The sequence below is a fragment of the Miscanthus floridulus genome, chromosome 13 (genome assembly GCF_019320115.1).
Source record: "Miscanthus floridulus cultivar M001 chromosome 13, ASM1932011v1, whole genome shotgun sequence".
Lineage (NCBI taxonomy): Eukaryota > Viridiplantae > Streptophyta > Magnoliopsida > Poales > Poaceae > Miscanthus > Miscanthus floridulus.
Window position 1 is genome coordinate 88,571,313 of NC_089592.1, and position 19,938 is coordinate 88,591,250.

Consider the following 19,938-nt stretch of genomic DNA (forward strand, 5'->3'; position numbering starts at 1 on the left):
GTCCGGCTGCCAGCAAACGACGCCAAGCCATCTCCCCCCTGTCGGACGATGAAGCAGAGGATGCGGACATCTTCCGGCTCGTCCCTCGAAAGAGGAGAAGGCAAATGGGACCGACGGAGCAGGGTGGCTCCTCTGGGCCAGCAGTGGTCACATCACCGACCACTGCAACATAGAGGACAAACGAAGGAAACGTCAAGCATCATACCCCGACGCCTGTACCGGAGGTGGAAAGAGTCCCAATGGAAACTGCCGAGCAAGCGGAGCAGGGGCGGTCGAGGAGACGTTCCTTCGCCACATCATTCCGCAAGACCATATTTCGTCGACACACGCCAAGCTTACCTTCGACCTACATGAGCTCGAGGGTTTTGCACAGACCCTCTGCCGAGTTCTCGTCACGTTAGGTGTCCCCGACGAGCTTGTCAAGGTCACCTGCACCGGGAAGCCAGCTCAGGAAGGAGGAATCGAAGGACCGATTATCGCCTCAGTCGAGTTCCCAGCTAGCACTACCTTATCTTCTGTCCTAGCTTTCACCGAGTTGACAATAGAGGCCACAGTCGAGGAGGGACTGCAAGTTATCTCACACAAGGCACTTCGTAGAGTGATGAGGGACCACTACGAGCACCTGAAGACGACAGAGTTCCATCTACTTCCCCAGGCCCTCGATCTAGGGCCTAGGACTTAATAGGATTAATAGGATACTCATACCAACAAGTTGTAACTTTTTTTCTGGAAGCCCATCTTTTAAGAACTCCAAGGTTAAGCGTGCTTGGCTTAGAGCGATGGGTGACCGACCGAGAAGTTCTTCTCGGGGGCACATGAGTGAGGACAAAGTGCGCAGAAAAGACCGGTGTTGGTCTATGAGGGCAGTCTATGTCCTAGGAAAGCTACCAGATGTAAGCGGGTCTGGCCTCGAGGAGGCGGGACGTTATAGAATGGTATCGGAGCCGACCCTTGCGGTTTCACGGGTGCGTGTGTCAGTTGCGCAGGCATGGTGCGCATGGTTGATGTGGACCTAGAGTGGTCACCCAGCATGGCATATGCGCTGGCACTGGACACACGGACGTAGCCAAGAGGGGATGTTCCTGGCCTGGGGTTGACCGACGAGGACGTCGGTCTCCTAAGGGGGTGAGGATGTAACACCCCGGCCCAGGGCTTAATAGGATTAATAGGATACTCATACCAACAAGTTGCAACTTCTTTTCTGGAAGCCCATCTCTTAAGAACTCTAAGGTTAAGCGTGCTTGGCCTAGAGCGATAGGTGACCGACCGGGAAGTTCTTCCCAGGGACGCATGAGTGAGGACAAAGTATGCAGAAAAGACTGGTGTTGCCTTGTGAGGGCAGTCTATGTCCTAGGAAAGCTACCAGATGTAAGCGGGTCTAGCCTCGAGGAGGCAGGACGTTACAGAAGCAGCGGCGGCGATGGATGCAGCGCGTGCGGCGGCGGCAGAGGCCGAGGCCCTGCGTGGCAGCATCAGTAGCTCCGTTTCTGCTGACGACAGCGCCAACACGGACCTCAAGCTGCTGAGGAGGGAGGCAGGACGAGCGTGGGTGGCGCAATGGACAGCCGCGCATGCCTACGAGTGCGGCGGCAGCCCAGACAGGCGCGGACACACCAGTGGCGCTCCTGGAGGAGACGCGCACGACAGTGGCGCTCCTAGAGGAGGCACGCACGGCGGTGGCGCTCCTAGAGGAGGCGCGCATGACAACTGTGGCGAACGGGCCGATGAAGAGCATGGCCTTCATAGGTAGCATGGCTCTCTCTCCTCGGATCGGTACCGTGGTTACCACGGGCTCTAGGCTATCGTCAGGGACGTCGGCCTCGGCGGTGGGTGGCCTACCCTCACTAAGACCAACTACGTCGAGTGGGCTGCAGTGATGAGGGTAAAGCTCTAGGTGCGGCACATGTGGGAGGCAGTCCGGTACGGCGATGTCGACTACGACCTAGATCAACGGACGCTGGATGCCCTCATCGCTGTAGTCCCACCCGAGATGCAGTTCTCGCTTACCAACAAGCGGACTGCCAAGGAGGCTTGGGACGCCATCGCTACGGCATGCATCGGCAGCGACCGCGCCCGTAAGTCCACACTGCAAGCACTTCGCAAGGAGTGGGAGAACCTGGCCTTCAAGCCAGGTGAGGACATTGATGACTTTACTCTCCGTCTCAACACTCTGTTGTAGAAGATGGTGTAGTTCAGCGATGACACCTATGGCGAGGAGAGAGCTATCAAAAAGCTCTTCCGCTGCGTCCCCGAGAAGTACAAGAAGATGGCTCGCCCGATCGAGTCCCTACTGGATCTCTCCACGATGTCGATCGAGGAGGCGATAGGTCGTCTCAAGGTTGTCGACAGCAATGAGCCACAGTCTCTCTAAGGGCCCATCACCACTAGCGAGAAGCTCCTTCTCACTCGGGAGCAGTGGGATGCCTGCTAAGGTGACCGGAAGAAGGGAGAGCCTTCTTCCACAACTGGCAGCCGCAAGCGTGGCAAGCCGCGTAGAGACGCCTAGGCCGGGACGCGAGGACGTGCCGAAGGTTATGACCACAGAGGTGCCCAGGGCGGTGCCACCAGCAAGCACAAGCCATCATGAGACGATGCCTGCCGCAACAGCGGCCAGCTTGGCCATTGGGCCAAGGACTGTCGACAGCCACGACGCGGCCAGGCCCATGTCGCACAGGCGGAGGAGGAGGAGCCGGCTCTGTTCATGGCATATGCAAGCATCGAGCTACCTCCAGTGGCACCGGCCGCAGCAGCTCTCCTCCACCTTGACGAGCCAAAAGCACACACCCTCATCGGCGATGGCTCCGGCAACAACAAGACTGACGGGTGGTGCCCCAACACTGGCGCCACCCATCACATGACCGATCAATGGGAGTTCTTCACCGAGATTGACTCTAGCGTCCGAGGCTCCATCAAGTTTGGGGATGCCTCCGGTGTGGAGATCAAGGGCGTCAGCTCCATCATCTTCACCGCCGTGTCTGGTGAGCACAGGCTGCTCACCGGAGTCTACTACATCCCCGCATTGAGGAACTCCATCATCAGCTTGGGACAGTTGGATGAGAACGGTTCATGTGTGGTGGTTGAGGATGGAGTCATGAGGATTTGGGATCGCCATCGCCGCCTTCTTGCCAAGGTATCCAGAAGCACAAATTGACTCTACGTCCTTAACGTGCAGGTGGCACAACCCCTCTGTCTCGCTGCTCGTCGGGATGACGAGGCATGGCAGTGGCACGAGCGCTTCGGGCACCTTCACTTCGAGGCCCTGAAGCGGCTTAGTGCCACAGAGATGGTGCGAGGCCTGCCGTGCCTCGACCATGTGGAGCAGCTCTGCGACGTCTGTGTGTTGACGAAGCAGAGGCAACTCCCCTTTCCCCAGCGGACGAGCTTTTGAGCCAAGGAGAGGCTCGAGCTTGTGCACAGGGACTTGTGTGGCCCGGTGACACCGGCCACACTGGGAGGATGACACTACTTCCTACTGCTCATCGACGACCTCTCCCGCTACATGTGGGTGATGGTCCTCGGTAGCAAGGGAGAGGCTGCGGACGCCATCAGGCACTGGCAGGCTGCTGCGGAGGCGGAGTATGGCCGCAAGCTACGCGTGCTGTGCATTGACAACGGCGATGAATTCGCGGCAGCTGAATTCATGTCGTATTGCGCTGATGAGGGCATTCAGCGCCACTACTCTGTGCCGTACAGCCCACAGCAGAACGGTGTCATCGAGCGGCGCAACCAGACGGTTGTGGGGATGACTCGGGCCCTTCTCAAGCAGAGGGGGATGCCGACTGTCTTCTAGAGAGAGGCGGTGGTGTCGACTGTCTACATCCTCAATCGCTCGCCTACCAAGGCGCTCGATGGCAGGACGCCGTACGAGGCTTGGCATGGGCGCAAGCCGACGGTCTCCCACTTGTAGGTCTTCGGCTGCCTCACGTTCGCCAAGGAGCTTGGCCGCATCAGCAAGCTTGACGACAGGAGCACTCTGGGAGTGTTCATCGGCTATGCAGAGGGCTCGAAGGCCTACCACATCCTCGACCCGAAGACACAGCGTGTGCGCACGACGCACGATGTTGTGTTCGACGAAAGGCGAGGATGGGCGTGGGACAAGGCGGTGGACAACGGCTCAGCTCCGACGTACGACGACTTCACTATCGAGTACGTCCACTTCGAGGGAGCTGGGGGAGTAGGGAGCTCTTCTTCGGCGAGCGCGTCTACCCCAGTCCCTGAGCCTCCATCGACCCCGACGCCTGTTACTCCGACAACACACGCTCTTCAACCAGGACCTCAGCCGCGATGAGTCCTTCGCCGGCACCGCCACGCACTCCAGCACTGATAGGCACCTCTTCGGGCACGTCTACTCCAACACCAGCTCATGTCGAGCATAGTCCGGTTGAGCTCGCTACTCCACTCTCTCACGACGAGGAGCGCATCGACACGTACCACAATGGCGAGCCGTTGCAGTACCGTACGATGGAGAACCTTCTCGGTGACCAGCCAGTGCCGGGACCGATGCTTCACGACCTAGAGGCGCAGTTGCACCTTGCGTGTGACGACAGTGAGCCTCGGTCATTTGCAGAGGCCAAGAGACACACGGCATGGCGCGCTGCGATGCAGTTGGAGATGGATGCGGTCGAGAAGAACCACACCTGGGAGCTTGTTGACCTTCCTCGTGGTCACCGCGCGATCACCCTTAAGTGGGTGTACAAGCTGAAGAGGGATGAAGCTAGGGCCATCGTCAAGCACAAGGCTCGCTTGGTGGCACGAGGTTTCGTGCAGTAGGAGGGGATCGACTTCGACGATGCCTTTGCTCCCGTGGCACGGATGGAGTCCGTGCGACTCCTTGCGCTAGCTGCCCAGGAGGGCTGGCATGTTCATCATATGGACGTCAAGTCGGCATTTCTTAACGGCGACTTGAAGGAGGAGGTCTACGTGCACCAGCCACCGGGATTTGCGATCCCTGACAAGGAGGGCAAGGTGCTCCGCCTGCGCAAGGCCCTCTATGGCTTGCGGTAGGCACCGAGGGCGTGGAATGCCAAGTTGGATTCCACGTTAAAGGGGATGGGCTTCGAGCAAAGCCCGCACGAGGTGGTCATCTACTGACGGAGCAGTCGAGAAAATGCTCTGCTGGTGGGTGTCTACGTCGACGACTTGGTGATCACCGGCACCAAGGATGCGGAGGTGGTGGCATTAAGGAAGAGATGAAGGCCACCTTCCAGATGAGTGACCTGGGGCCTCTCTCCTTCTACTTGGGAATCGAGGTGCACCAGGATGACTCTGGGATCACGCTTCGACAAACCGCCTACATCAAGCACGTCGTTAAGCTAGCTGGGCTCACCGACTGCAACCCAGCTCTCACTCCGATGGTGGAGAGGCTGAAGCTAAGCCGCGATAGCACGATGGAGGAGGTGGACGCTACGCAGTACCGGCGTCTTGTGGGGAGCCTTCGCTACCTCGCCCACACACGACCGGACTTAGCATTCTCCGTTGGCTACGTTAGTCGGTTCATGCAGCGACCGACGACGAAGCACCAGCAGGCTGTGAAGAGGATCATCCGCTACGTTGTGGGGACTCTCGATCACGGCCTCTACTACCCTAGGTGCCCTAGGGCGGCACACTTCGTCGGGTACAGCGACAGCGACCACACTGACGACATCGACACCAGCAAGAGCATGAGCGGGATCCTCTTCTTCCTCGGCAAGTGCCTCGTTAGCTGGCAGTCGGTCAAGCAGCAGGTGGTGGCCATGTCCAGCTACGAGGGCGAGTACATAGCGGCCTCCACTGCTTCGACTCAGGCGCTCTGGCTCGCTCGACTGCTTGGTGATCTCCTCGACAGAGACACTAGAGCGGTGGAGCTCAGGGTGGACAGTAAGTCCGCTCTGGCCCTGGCAAAGAACCCCGTTTTCCATGAACGCAGCAAGCACATCCGGGTGAGGTACCACTTCATCCGAGGCTGTTTGGAGGAAGGGAGCATCAAGGCGAGCTACATCAACACCAAAGACCAGCTTGCGGACTTGCTCACCAAACCCCCTGGGAGGATCAAGTTCCTTAGGCTCTGCTCGAGGACCGGGATGATTCAACTTTCCCACAAGACGCACAAGACTTAGGGGGAGAATGATGGATAAGTCTGGCTGGTCTGGTCTTTGTGGGGCTACTGGCTGTTGCTGCCATAAGGACATCATCTTAACATCTAGGACAACATCTTAGAGGACAACATCTCAGAGGACAGCATCTTAGCATCTTAGACTAGCATTTTGGCATATAAATATGTATCATCAACCTCTTAGGTTGGCATGATATTTGTGTGAGAAATAAACGAGAAAATTGCCTAACTCCTAGTGTCATCCTCTATCGATGAGAGTAAGAATTCTGCTACTACCAAGAGTAAGAATTCAGCGACTAACACATGTGTTTGAGGCTTTCTTTATTTGAGCAGTCATGAACGAACTGGATCTTCTCATCATCACAAGGAATAAAAGGCTGCATTGCTTCCTAGTACTGAGAAAGAAGCAATCGTGGAAACGATGCCATGACTGCATAACCCTCCAGCATCCATCCATCCTGAAGCAATGCAAAGCAAGTAGTGCGTCTGATGCCGTTCAACATTCTTTCATTCATCCCATACATAGATTGACTGACGGAGCACTTGCTTGCCCTGATGCCCTTATTGTTCATCAATCAGACACATGCCATGATTCCAAGGCCATGTTTAGATTGCAAAAAATTACAATCCGATGAATAGTAGCGTTTTTGTCTTATTTGGTAAATATTGTCCAATCGTGGATCAACTAAACTCAAAAGATTCATCTCGTGATTTCTAACTAAACTGTGCAATTAGTTATTTTTTTACCTACATTTAATGCTCCATGCAAACGACTAAAAATTGATGTGATAGAGAGAGAGTGAAAACACTTAGAATTTAGAGGTGAACTAAACAAGGCCCAATATGGTTGAATTTACCTGTGGACAAATCCATGTCAGTGTCCAAATCAAATCAGCCATCAGAGACAGAGAGTGGCCCCGAAAATAGCACTGTGCTGGTACCTTTGTTGTTTTCCTTCTCTCCACCTCAGCCATGATCTGGTCAGAAGCTCAACGGGTATGGGCACTCACAGCCTGTTCGTTGGCTCGTAAACGATCGTAAATTTTTAGCTGAGAACAGTGTTTTTCTCTCGCACCAAATCAGTCAGCAGTAAATAATCCACGATCATTTACGGCCTCCCGAATTGCGAGTGGTCCCGAGCTGGAGCAAGCTGCTGGTGGGTGGAAGAGCCGACCAATGGCATCAACATCAATGCACGGCGTTTCGACACACCATATGCAATATATCTGCAACACCCAGCTAAATCCAAACTCTGTACGAACGAATAGATACTAGACCAATAGTCTAGTCCACCAGACCTAAACTCATCGTTCATGCATACATGGTGACTGGTCAGCTTGCCCAGAGTTGGAACTAAAATAAAGCAAAGAACACAGTTAACTTCAGACTTCAGGGTGTGCGTGGTCAATATTTGCAAAAATGGCACTAATTATGTATAAAACCATTTATAGATTGAGTACATTGTCATTGGATTCATCATAACAAGTGCTTTCATAATACGGTAATCTTTAGTAACTTCTTTTGGTACAATGATATAGTGCAAGATTATGTAAAAAAAAAGGGAATTAATGACCGGAAGACCATAAAAGTTACTTAGATCAATCAATAAAGTACCCAGGGTGAGGGAGTACATCATAGTAGTGCAAAGATTTTGGTAAGACAGGATGCCTTGGTAGTCTCATTTTATTTGTTAGCCATGAACCCATGATTTACAAACAGCACAAATAAGCAAACACCGCACCCATAATGTTGCACCACTACACAATACAAGGACATTGTGTCATAGAAAAGAAAGGATACCTTGGTGATATTTATCATTTGTTGTGATTGCTGATTACTAACAAGTACATCATGCGTCTGTTATAGATAAAAGAGTTACATGCATGGGTGGTCCATCAACTTGCGCTCTAGTTTCACTTAGATCCATAACTCTAAAAGTGAGTTTTTGGGTCCATAATCTTTGTTAGTGGCGCATTCCTAGCCCATACCCCTTTGTTTCAATTTTTTAACCGACATGATTGTCCATCATGGCGTCCAAGTTGGATTTGGCGGGAGAGCGTCGGCCGCCCAGTCCATGTTGCTGGCCTCGGTGAGTCCCAGCTTCTTGAGCACCTCCTGCAGCTCAGCGGCGGAGATGAAGCCGTCGACGTCGAAGACCTTGAACGCCTCTCGCATCTCCTGCTTATCCTCCTCGCCGCCCTTGCCACCGTCCGCCCCGACGGCGGTGGCGTCGTCCTACTGGTCCGCGAGCGCGCCCAAGAAGGCGTCCCCGAGCGCGCGGTGGAGCTTGTCGAAGTCCTCGAAGCGGAGGCCCACGGCGCCGACGGTGGCGGCCAGGCCGGCGCGGTCGGCGTCTAGGCCCAGCGCGTCCAGCGCCTGCGCCAGCTCATCCACCTTGATCTCGCCGTCCCCGTTGCGGTCGAACATGCGGCGGAGGCGCACCGCGTTCAGGCTCCCGTTGCGGAGCCGGAACGACGCCGACGGCATGAACCTCACCTGGTTCGCCAAGCAGGTTGTCACCACGGCCTTCCTGGGCCGCCTCGACAACCTCCAGCTGGCCGCCGGCACGCTCGGCTACAGCTTCGCCAATGTCACCGGCTTCGCCGGCCTCAGCGGCGCCATGGAGCCCATCTACGGCCAGGCGCACGGCGCCGGCAACATCGCCCTACTACGCGGGACGCTGCTCAGGGCCACACTCATGCTCCTCGCCGCCTCCGTACCCATCACGCTCCTCTGGACGCACGTCGACGCCGTCCTGCTGCGGTTCGGCCAGCAGCCCGACATCGCGGACACAGCCAGGACCTACGTGCTCTGCCTCCTCCCGGACCTCGCCGTCACCTCCGTGCTCAACCCGCTCAAGGCCTACCTCAGCGCGCAGGAGGTGACACTGCCCACGCTGTTCGCCGCCGCGCTGGCGTTGGCGCTCCATATCCCGCTCACCATGTCACTCTCCGCCAGGATGGGCGTCCGGGGCATGGCTGCGGCTGTCGGGCTCAGCGACCTCGCCCTGGCGCTCATGCTCGCCGCCTACGTGCTCGCCCACGAGCTCCGCCGGCCAACCAAGCCGCCGCAGCAGCAGCAGACGAAGCCAGCAACGACGGTCGACTGGCTGCTGCTCCTCCATCTGGCCGTCCCCTGCTGCCTCCCCTTGTTGGTCCCTATCCCTGCTATAAATAGCCAGCGCTGTCCTCGCGCTCCTCTCGAAATAAAAGAAGCGATTTTGACACCACACAAATTAAAGGAGAGAAGAGAACGCAGGGAAGCCAGAGCGCGGCTCCGCTGAAGCACACCAGCAGGGGCGAGCGAGAGAATCTGTACGCCGAGGTCGACCTCAAGCTTGAAGGATGGACACGAACCACGGCGTGGTGGCGGTGGTGAAGCCGGCGCTGGCGAAGGGGACGCCGTCGGCGTCGTTTCGGCTCGGCAACGGGAGCTTGAACGCAGTGCACCTCCGCCGCGTGTTCGACCTGTTCGACCGCAACGGGGACGGCGAGATCACGGTGGACGAGCTAGCGCAGGCGCTGGACGCGCTGGGCCTGGCCGCCACCGTCGGCACCTACGTGCCCGACGGCGCCGCAGGCCTCCGCTTCGAGGACTTCGACAAGCTCCACTGCGTGCTCGGGGACGCCTTCTTTGGCGCGCTCGCGGACCAGCAGGATGCCGCCGCCGCCGGGGCGGACAGCGGCAAGGGCGGCGAGGAGGACGAGCAGGAGATGCGGGAGACGTTCAAGGTCTTCGACGTCGACGGCGATGGCTTCATCTCCGCCGCCGAGCTGCAGGAGGTGCTCAAGAAGCTGGGACTCCCCGAGGCCAGCAGCATGGACTGGGCGGCCGACGCTCTCCCGCCAAATCCAACCTGGACGACACGATGGACAACCACGTCGGTTAAAAAATTGAAACAAAGGGTTATGGGCTAGGAATGCGCCACTAACAAAGATTATGGACAAAAAAACCAACTTTTAGAGTTGATGGATCTAAGTGAAACTAGAGCGCAAGTTGATGAACCACCCATGCATTTAACTCTAGATAAAACTTTCAGTCGTAGAGGACTTTTAATGGAAATCAGAAAGCCTTTCTCTGATGACATCCTTCGCTTCAGCGACCAGCCTTCTGACAACTTCGCCGGCTGGTATGATCTCTGTGATTAACCCAACACTCTGACCCGCGTACATGACCATGCTACCGATATCACCTGTCGCGGTGGGGTTTGGAGCAATACCAGCAAATCGATGAATATCCTTGTGCTGGAAACAGAAATTTCTGCTTAGTAGCCCATTCCTTTTTTGAGATGCATAGTAAAAACATGTGATTCAAGTTGCAATAGCCGAGCTACTATACTGAGATCCATCATGTGCAGTGTATTAACGTTTGGCTTCCACTTAAACCTTTTGGTTCAAGGAAAAATAGATTAAATACTATGAGCCAATAATTAGTTGAAATGGCAAATAGTCCACGGTGAGATACCACAAATCCAGATGCAAAAGTAAAATAGCTTTATGCTTTACCACACCGCTACAACTACTGACTTGAACGCAACCATGGATATCCAGTACTAGAAAAACAGCATTTTAAGCAACCATTTTGATTCAAAGCAAAGTAGCTAATTACCAACTCTCACCATGTCCCAAGGTACATTTAGCAGAATGATGCTCATTCATGAAAACGTAACCTAAACAGAGAACCGACTTTTTTACTAATGAAAACCTAAAAGGAAGTTTTGAGGTTTATCATATTGAATAATTCTTTTTTTCGCAAATACGCAGGAGAATATTGAACAAATATAATCCTGCGTACTATTGTGGCTATTTTAATATGGCTGCCAGAGTTCATGTATTTTGTTTGCAACGAGGCTACTAAGGTTCTGATATCCGAGCTTTCATTAGAAACTAGTTCTATTATTACTTCCATCCTGAAATCTGAGTTTACAGAAAATTGTTCAAACTTAAAATATAGTTTAACTTAAGACAGACTCAAATCCCTTATATTTTAGGACGGAGGTAGTACCGCGATTGAAATAATTTACACACCAGGGCCAGAATAAGTGAAGAAGAAAAGCCATGAAAAACACTTTTTTTTTTGCAAAGTAAGCTCAAAAAAATTCAAGACAAATCAAATATTCAAATACATACCACACCATGGATGATAGAGTGCCCAATAATGGGTTGGTTTTCCTCTGTTTCCTGATCTGGGAGATTCTTGCAGCCAGAATAGAATGGTGTTTCCAGGACACGTTGTGGAGCATAAGACCATCTAGCACGCCCAAACACATTTGTATAGTCAGTGCGACTCATCTCAATTACCTTTTCCTTATAAATAGGATGTGCATAGCTTTCCTCGGTAGCCAGGAATCTGAATGTTCAAGGAGCGATATAATGTGAGCATTACCTATGCAAACTACAAATAAAAGGCTCTATGTTGATGTATCCTCATATCGAAATACAAGAGACCAAGAGAATACCTTGTTCCTAAGCAAACACCTTGAGCACCAAATGCCAATGCAGCAACATAGCCACGACCGTCTACAATTCCCCCAGCAGCAATAACTGGAATGCCAGAGTCCGAAACAAGATCTACTACTCTTGGCAACAGTGGAATCAATCCTTCCTGCTTTTCCAAATAGAAGCTGACTGAGAGAATATTCATGAGAAAAGGCAATTAAAAGGACACAGACTATAAGAGCATGTTATGCTACTAGAGACGAGACCATGGGCCCTAATCTGTATCAAGCCTTGCATATAGCACTTTAGCAGTAGCAAATACTGGCCAGTGGTATGCTTACTGAAAGATTGCCCAACAGTATTTCAACAAAGCTGAAACTAATTGATTTACATTTACCTGACCAATTACATGACCCCCCCCCCCCCCCCCCCCCCCCCCCCCCCGCTTCACGGCCTTGAACAATTATTCCATCTACACCGACTTCTTTACCTTTTGTTGCCTCTTCAAGGCTGCCGACCTGTTTGGATATCAACAAAAAGTCTAAACTCAAGAAGCAATCAATTAAAACAATGTCATGAATTTACAAGGATTGGGGTTCTCATGCCACCATCACAAAGAAGCATTCACCTTTGTGGTCTCAAACAAAAACCAAAGATTATTGGCCACTGATAAAATTTGCCATACCAAATGTTGCAAAAAAAGGGCACAGCTTAGTTTAATTGTCAAATTGGTTGCACAATATTGGACAATTTTTTTCAGTAAAAAAATGAATACAAAGTAAACATTACCAGAAGCATGCCAAATTTCAAAAACCAACCATTGCAGAGTGTTGAGCTATGATACAAATTCAAGCTTGGGCCGAAGCGAAGCAGCTCATTAGCATTAAGAGGGACTACACCATCTATTAGTCCCGTACTGCTAATAGACGAGGGTGTGGGGTTTTTTCTCCATATATATATACGGACCACCTCCCTCATGGAAAAAATGTATCATAGACTTCTATACAGGAAGGCCCCCAGGTTAGGGTATCCCCAAGTTGTAAATCTCCGACGTTTGTGACCTCACCCGATATAGTGAAGATTTGCTGGCTGGTGCCCGTGGTTTTTTTCCCTTCCACCTTGGGAGGGTTTTTCACATTAAAATCTCGTGTCCCCTGTGCTTGATCTACTGTTCTTCGTCGTTTATATTGACTATCGTTTATAACAAGTGGTATCAGAGCTTTGTTTGACCTTAGGGTTTCGCGATGGCATCGATGAAGTTTGATCTACCGCTGCTGGATTACAAGACAAGATTTGCACTGTGGCAAGTCAAGATGCGGGCGATTCTGGCACAATCTTCGGATCTTGATGAGGCGCTGGACGATTTCGGAGGAAAAGGGCAGAAGTCATGGACCGCTGAAGAGAAGCGGAAGGATCGTAAGGCTCTGTCTCTAATTCAACTTCATCTACATAAAGATATTTTGCAAGAAGTGCTGCAGGAGAAAACTGCCGCAGAACTTTGGCTCAAGCTGGAATCGATCTACATGTCTAAGGATCTAACCAGTAAGATGCACGTGAAGATGAAGTTGTTCACGCACAAGCTGCAAGAAGGTGGTTCGATGATGAACCACTTATCGATCTTTAAGGAGATCGTTGCCGACCTAGTGTCGATGGAGGTAAAATATGATGATAAAGATTTAGCTCTTCTACTGTTATACTCACTGCCTACTTCGTTTGCAAATTTCCGAGATACCATACTATTAAGCCGTGATGAACTAACCCTTGCGGAAGTATATGAGGCCCTCCAGACGAGGGAGAAGATGAAAGGTATGGTTCAGTCTGATGTGTCGTCCTCCAAGGGCGAAGTGTTGCAGGTTAGAGGCAGGCCCCGAACAAAAAACCTACAACAACAACAATAATCGAGACAAGAGCAAGAGCGGTAAAGGCCGTTCGAAGTCCTGAGGCAGGGATAAGTTCTGCATGTATTGTAAGAAAGATACTCATGTCAATGAGGATTGTTGGAAGCTGCAGAATAAGGAGAAAAGAAACGGTACGTATAAACCGAAAAATAAATCCGATGGTGATGGTAAGGCCTCTGTTGTCTCCGCTGTTGATAATTCTGATTCAGGAGATGTTCTGGTTGTTTTTGCTGGTTGTGTTGCTGGTCGTGATGAATGGATACTTGATTATGCATGCTCGTTTCATATATGCTCTAACAGAGATTGGTTCAGTTCTTACAAGTATGTGCAGAGTGGAGACGTCGTGCGTATGGGAGATAACAACCCACGTGAGATCGTGGGCATTGGCTCCGTTTAGATTAAGATGCATGATGGCATGATACGCACACTGAAAGATGTGAGACACATACCAGGGATGGCCAGAAATCTCATCTCCCTCAGCACACTTGATGCCGAGGGGTACAGACACTCCGATTCAGGTGGAGTGTGTAAGGTATCAAAAGGCTCTCTCATTCATATGATAGGTGATATGAATTCTACAAAGTTATGTTCTTAGAGGAAGTACTTTACATGGTTCCGTCATTGCTGCTACTGTTTCTAATGATGAACCAAGTAAAACTAATCTCTGGCATATGCATCTTGGGCATATGAGTGAACTTGGTATGACAGAATTGATCAAGAGAGACCTGCTGGATGGCGGCACTGTGGGTAAGATGAAGTTTTGTGAGCAATGTGTTTTTTGTAAGCACAAGAGGGTAAAATTCAATGCATCTGTTCATACCACCAAAGGTACACCTGATTATGTACATGCTGATTTGTGGGGGCCGTCTCGTAAGCCCTCTTATGGTGGTGCTCGTTATATGCTTACCATTATTGATGATTACTCTAGAAAAGTGTGGCCTTACTTTCTGAAAAATAAAGATGATATTTTTGCTGCTTTTAAAGAGTGGAAAGTTATGATAGAAAGGCAAACTGAAAAGAAGGTAAAATTGTTTCATACTGACAATGGCGGTGAATTCTGTTCGGATGCTTTTAATGATTACTGCAGGGAAGAAGGCATTGTCAGGCACCACACCACCCCGTACACTCCTCAGCAGAATGGTGTGGCTGAGCGCATGAACCGAACCATCATCTCGAGGGCTCGTTGCATGTTGTTCAATGCTCGTATGAACAGGCGTTTTTGGGCTGAGGCTGCTAACACCGCCTGTTACTTGATCAACCGGTCACCTTCTATCCCACTTAATAAGAAAACTCCCATTGAGGTATGGTCTGATATGCCTGCTGATTATTCACAGTTGAGAGTTTTCGGTTGCACTGCTTACGCTCATGTTGATAATGGAAAGCTAGAACCTAGAGCCATTAAGTGTCTGTTTCTTGGTTATGGTTCTGGAGTTAAAGGATATAAGTTATGGAATCCTGAAACTAAAAAGACTTCATGAGCAGGAACGTTGTTTTCAATGAATCTGTTATGTTTAATGATAGCTTGTCCATAGATGTTTCACCAGTTGGTTCTGATGAGGAGCAGGAACATATTAGCGTGCAGGTGGAGCACGTAGATGATCAGGAAACTGAAATTGTTGATAACAATGTTCATGATATTGCTCAGCACTCACCTCCTGTTTTGCAGCCTCAAAATCAGTCTATTGCAAATCGCAAAACAAAGAGGAGTTGTGGACCTCGTCTTCGTTTAATTGAGGAATGTGATATTGGTCATTATGCCTTTAGTTGTGCTGAACAGGTTGAGAACATTCATGAGCTGGCTACGTACACTGAAGCTGTTGTTTCAGGTGACCGCGAGAAGTGGATTTCCGCTATGCAAGAAGAGATGCAGTCACTTGAGAAAAATGGCACATGGGATGTTATGCGCTTACCTAAACACAAGAAGGCCGTTCGTTACAAATGGATTTTCAAAAGAAAGAAGGGTTTGTCTCCTAGTGAACCTCCAAGATTTAAGACAGGGTTAGTAGTAAAAGATTTCAGTTAGATTCCTAGCGTTGATTATAATGATGTGTTCTCTCCAGTCGTAAAGAATAGTTCAATTCATACATTTTTTGGTATTGTTGTTATGTGAGATCTTGAGCTTGAGCAGTTAGATGTAAAGACGCGTTTCTACGTGGAGAGCTCGAGGAGATATGCATGGACCAGCCAGAAGGGTTCATAGTACCTGGTAAGGAGGATCATGTTTGCAAATTAAAGAGGTCCTTATATGGTTTGAAACAGTCTCCTCGTCAATGGTATAAAATGTTTGATTCTTTTATGATGTCACATGGTTTTAAGAGGTCTGAATTTGATAGCTGTGTGTACATTAAATTTGTTGATGGATCACCTATATATTTGCTGTTACATGTTGATGATATGTTGATTGCTGCCAAGAGCAAGAAAGAAATCACTACGTTAAAGAAACTGTTGAGTAGTGAGTTTGAGATGAAGGATCTTGGTGCTGCTAAGAAGATTCTAGGTATGGAAATTACAAGAGACAGAAATTATGGTTTGTTATTTCTTAGTCAGTAAAGTTACATTAAGAAAGTTTTTCATCGTTTCAACATGCATGATGCAAAGTCTGTTAGTACTCCTATTGCTCCTCATTTCAAATTATCAGCTTTACAATGTGCTAGTACGGATGAAGATTTTGAGTACATGTCAAGAGTTCCATATTCTAGTGCTATTGGTTCTTTGATGTATGTCATGGTTTACTCTCGTCCTGATTTATCATATGCTATTAGTTTGGTTAGTAGATACATGGCTAATCATAGTAAAGAACATTGGAAGGCTGTTCAGTGGATTTTCAGGTACCTTCGTGGCACAACAAATGCCTGTTTAAAGTTTGGCAGGACTGATAAGGGACTCACTGGCTACGTGGATTCAGATTTTGCTGCTGATTTGGATAAGAGGAGATCTCTCTCAAGTTATGTGTTCACTATTGGTGGTTGTGCTGTGAGTTGGAGGACAACATTGCAGGTCGTTGTTGCCCTGTCTACCACTGAAGCAGAATACATGGTTATTGCTGAAGCATGTAAAGAATCAGTTTGGTTGAAAGGTTTGTTTGCTGAGCTTGTGGAGATGATTATTGCATTAATTTATTTTGTGACAGTCAAAGTGTTATGTCTCACTAAAGATCAGATGTTTCATAAGAGAACAAACACATTGATGTCAAATACCATTATGTTCGCGATATGGTCGCACAAGGTAAGCTAAAGGTATGCAAGATAAGCACACATGATAATCTTGCTGATATGTTGACAAAGCCAATTCTTGTTGCTAAGTTTGAGCTTAGCTCAAGCTTGGTATAACTGTTTAGCCCAAGAGGCTATTTGGCACCGGAAGTATTTCTTTGTTGTTTCAGGGTTAATGTTCATTTTATGCTATAAGAAGGAATTTGTCTCAAGGTAGAGTTTGTTGAGCTATGATCCAAATTCAAGCTTGGGCCGAAGCGAAGCGCCCCATTAGCGTTAAGAGGGACTACACCATCTATTAGTTCCGTATTGCTAATAGACGAGGGGTGTGGGGTTTTTCCTCCTATATATATCCGGACCACCTCCCTCATAAAAAAGATGTATCATAGACTTCTATCCAGGAAGGCCCCCAGGTTAGGGTATCCCAAGTTGTAAATCTCCAACGTTTGTAACCTCACCCGATATAGTGAAGATTTGCTGGCTGGTGTCCGTGGTTTTTTTTTCCTTCCACCTTGGGAGGGGTTTTCACGTTAAAATCTCGTGTCCCCTGTGCTTGATCTACTGTTCTTCGTCGTTTATATTGCCTATCGTTTATAACACAGAGCGGTAAAGACCTTTACACAGATTATGTACCTATTGTGCATCAAAACATTTCCACTGATGTTGCATTTATGGCATGTACTGACTATTGATCAGGAGGATTTATGTATACAAGAATCACATCAAACAAACTCAAATAACATGTAAGGTATAGTGTTTAAAATTCTTAAAGATAAACGCCTTCCCATTCCTTAGAAGAATTTCAATAAGCTTGCAAACATTTTTCTTGGGCAACAAATATGTGTATGCAGAGACAAAGCAAAATAAATCATGTGTGCATTTCAAACATAATTGGCCCAGTCTTGATTTGAGAAATGGGAAGTTTCCGCTAGAAATTAGACATGATAGCATATGAAGACTCATTTCGGAAACATGAAGATTTGCCCGATCTTAAGTTGCAGAGATTCACATGATATTGGGTCTACGATATTGTCATTTGCAGTTTTAGTACTTATTTGCTGCTCTATAAGAAAATTTTAATTGGACTTTTCACATGCTAACTCCCTGGCCCCTGCTCCATTCCATGAATCAAGGCACCACCGGTGCGACCAAACCACGTTCGCGAAAAACTCTATTTCCTCTTAAAAACTCTATTTTCTTTAATGAAAAATGTGCCGAGGCACGGTTGCGAAAAAAAAATGGTGTGACAGCCTAACCACACACATTAAGATAAACACTCCATCTTGGCATCACCCTACCAACAGTAGGGATTTCTAAACTGTAAATCAACAACAATAGCACGACAGGCATATCACAATAGGTAAACTGGAAATTTGGAACAATATCATGAGAGTATGAAGCAAGGATGGTTTTCCTTTTTTTTTCAATTATTGCATAAAAAAATTGTCTCACCTGATGCAAGACCTTGACGCCGGCGCGGTGCGCCTCTTGGACCCACTCCCTGGGGAACTCACCCCAGTAGACCTGCAGCACGGCAAGCTTCTCCTCTAGCACGACCCTCAGGTTCTCCTCGTACGGGAACGGGAGCACGATAGCCGCCCCGAACGGCCTGGACGTCAGGCTCCTCGTCTTCCGTATCAGCTCCCTCACGTAATCCGGCGCCGGCTGCAGTGCAGTCAGCAGCGTAGCCAGCCAGTGATCAGCTGAGATACAGTAATTAACAGAGGAAACATAATATAAAACTGAAGAGAAGAAGAGGAAGGTGTGGTGCGGGTACGAAGTCGGGGAGGCGGATAAGGCCGATGGCACCGGCGTTGGCGACGGCGGCGGCGAGCTCGGGGCCAGAGATGTTGGGGCCCAGCGGCGCCTGCACGATGGCGTAGTCGAAGCCCAGGATGCCCCTCCACCCGGACCCCATCTAGTAGTAGTACTGTAGTTCTAGTTCAGAGCTCACAGCTGCGAGCTGCCGGTTCTCTGGTGGCGCGGCAAGTCTGCTGCGTGCGGATACGAGGCCGCGCGATGATTGGATGCGGCGGCAACGCGAGTGGTTGGGGATGGGGAGGACCAGGGTTGGTGGCGAGGCGCGGTCGGCGCTGTAACTCCCCAGGCTACGACGGCGAGCTGCCGAGCTGCGCGGCGACGGAAGCCGTCCGGCGCTTCTAGGCGCGTCCGCCAAAAGGGTCGGACTCTGCAAATCCACAAGAGTCTCTGCTACCCACCTAAGTGTCGGACCCTTTTGGCGGGTAGCAGAGACAAGCGAACAGTGTTTAGGCCTCGTTCGCTTGTCTTAAATTTGGTTTGTTCGGCTTATTTTTTCAGCCGGAACAGTATTTTTCTCTCACAACAATTCAGCCGGAACAGTATTTTTCAGCCAGTCTTAATTTGGTAGCAGAGATAAGCCGAACAAGCCAAATTTAAGACAAGCGAACGAGGCCTAAATACTGTTCCGGCTGAATTGTTGTGAGCTGAAAAACACTGTTCGCTTGTCTTAAATTTGGCTTGTTCGGCTTATTTTTTTCAGCCGGAACAGTGTTTTTCTCTCACAACAATTCAGCCGGAACAATATTTTTCAGCCAGTTTCAGCCAAAGTTCAGACCAGCGAACGGGGCTTATATGCTATGCTACTCCAGCTCTTCGCTGGGCTATCAATTGCCAAATTACTCAGTGATATTTGTGACCATTGTCTTGATTATTCTAAAAAAATGACCCATGTCAGAGCTTATAGTTCCTACTGCCCATTTGGAAAACGTAATGACGGACATTGCAATATTGTCCAAAGTAAGGTTAGCTTACACCCACCCATACGGGAGGAGCCTACCCCCCCCCCCCCCCCCCCCCCCCCCCCCCAGCCAGGATCTCGCTCACATTATTGGCGTTGCCCTCAGAATTTGAACCATCACACCAACTGACCACCGCATACGTTTCTCAGCTCTGTGGATTGAGCAAAATCATACGGAAAGCCGGAAAAGAGACAAAATAGAGTATATCTCTTTAGGTTTTGTAGGTCACGTAGCAACAATGCAATAGGGCAGAGGCCCTTCAGGGTTATGTGAAGACGCTCCAAAAATATTACAGGTAGTATTCCATGACATGGCCCCGTTCGGTTTACCCCATAGGTCCCGTTTGGCTGGTAGAATCTTGATTGAAACTGGCTGGTTGTGTGTGAGAGAAATACTGTTTGGCTGGATGGATGAACAGTATCGCGTGAGGGGAACCAGCCAGCTGGCTGGTCTCCTTCAGACCAGCGAACACCGCCATATTCGGCTTCTTTTTTCAGCCGGAACAGTGTTTTTTCTCTC

At 49.7% G+C, this 19,938-nt stretch overlaps 2 protein-coding genes and 1 pseudogene across 3 annotated transcripts; 1 reads left to right on the plus strand and 2 right to left on the minus strand.

The window, feature by feature from the left end:
• Window positions 1–1,378: 1,378 nt before the first annotated feature.
• LOC136500273 (uncharacterized) lies at window positions 1,379–2,623 on the minus strand (annotated as a pseudogene).
• A 6,812-nt stretch (window positions 2,624–9,435) lies between these two features.
• Window positions 9,436–10,008, plus strand: LOC136501904 (probable calcium-binding protein CML32). Its single transcript, XM_066497426.1, has one exon. The coding sequence runs from the start codon at window positions 9,436–9,438 to the stop codon at window positions 10,006–10,008; it is 573 nt and encodes a 190-aa protein (XP_066353523.1).
• Window positions 9,833–18,849, minus strand: LOC136498858 (uncharacterized). 2 transcript variants are annotated; one of them, XR_010769809.1, is made up of 6 exons: window positions 18,417–18,849; window positions 18,092–18,304; window positions 11,550–11,695; window positions 11,221–11,440; window positions 10,049–10,335; window positions 9,833–9,947 (listed from the first exon to the last, which is right to left on the minus strand). XR_010769809.1 is itself a non-coding variant. In XM_066494571.1 (5 exons), the coding sequence occupies exons 1-5, from the start codon at window positions 18,555–18,557 to the stop codon at window positions 10,144–10,146; spliced, it is 912 nt and encodes a 303-aa protein (XP_066350668.1). In that variant the 5' UTR covers window positions 18,558–18,849; the 3' UTR covers window positions 9,972–10,143. The 2 variants fall into 2 exon arrangements, 1 of the variants encoding a protein (XP_066350668.1); XM_066494571.1 differs by lacking the exon at window positions 9,833–9,947 and having other exon boundaries at window positions 9,972–10,335.
• Window positions 18,850–19,938: the final 1,089 nt, after the last annotated feature.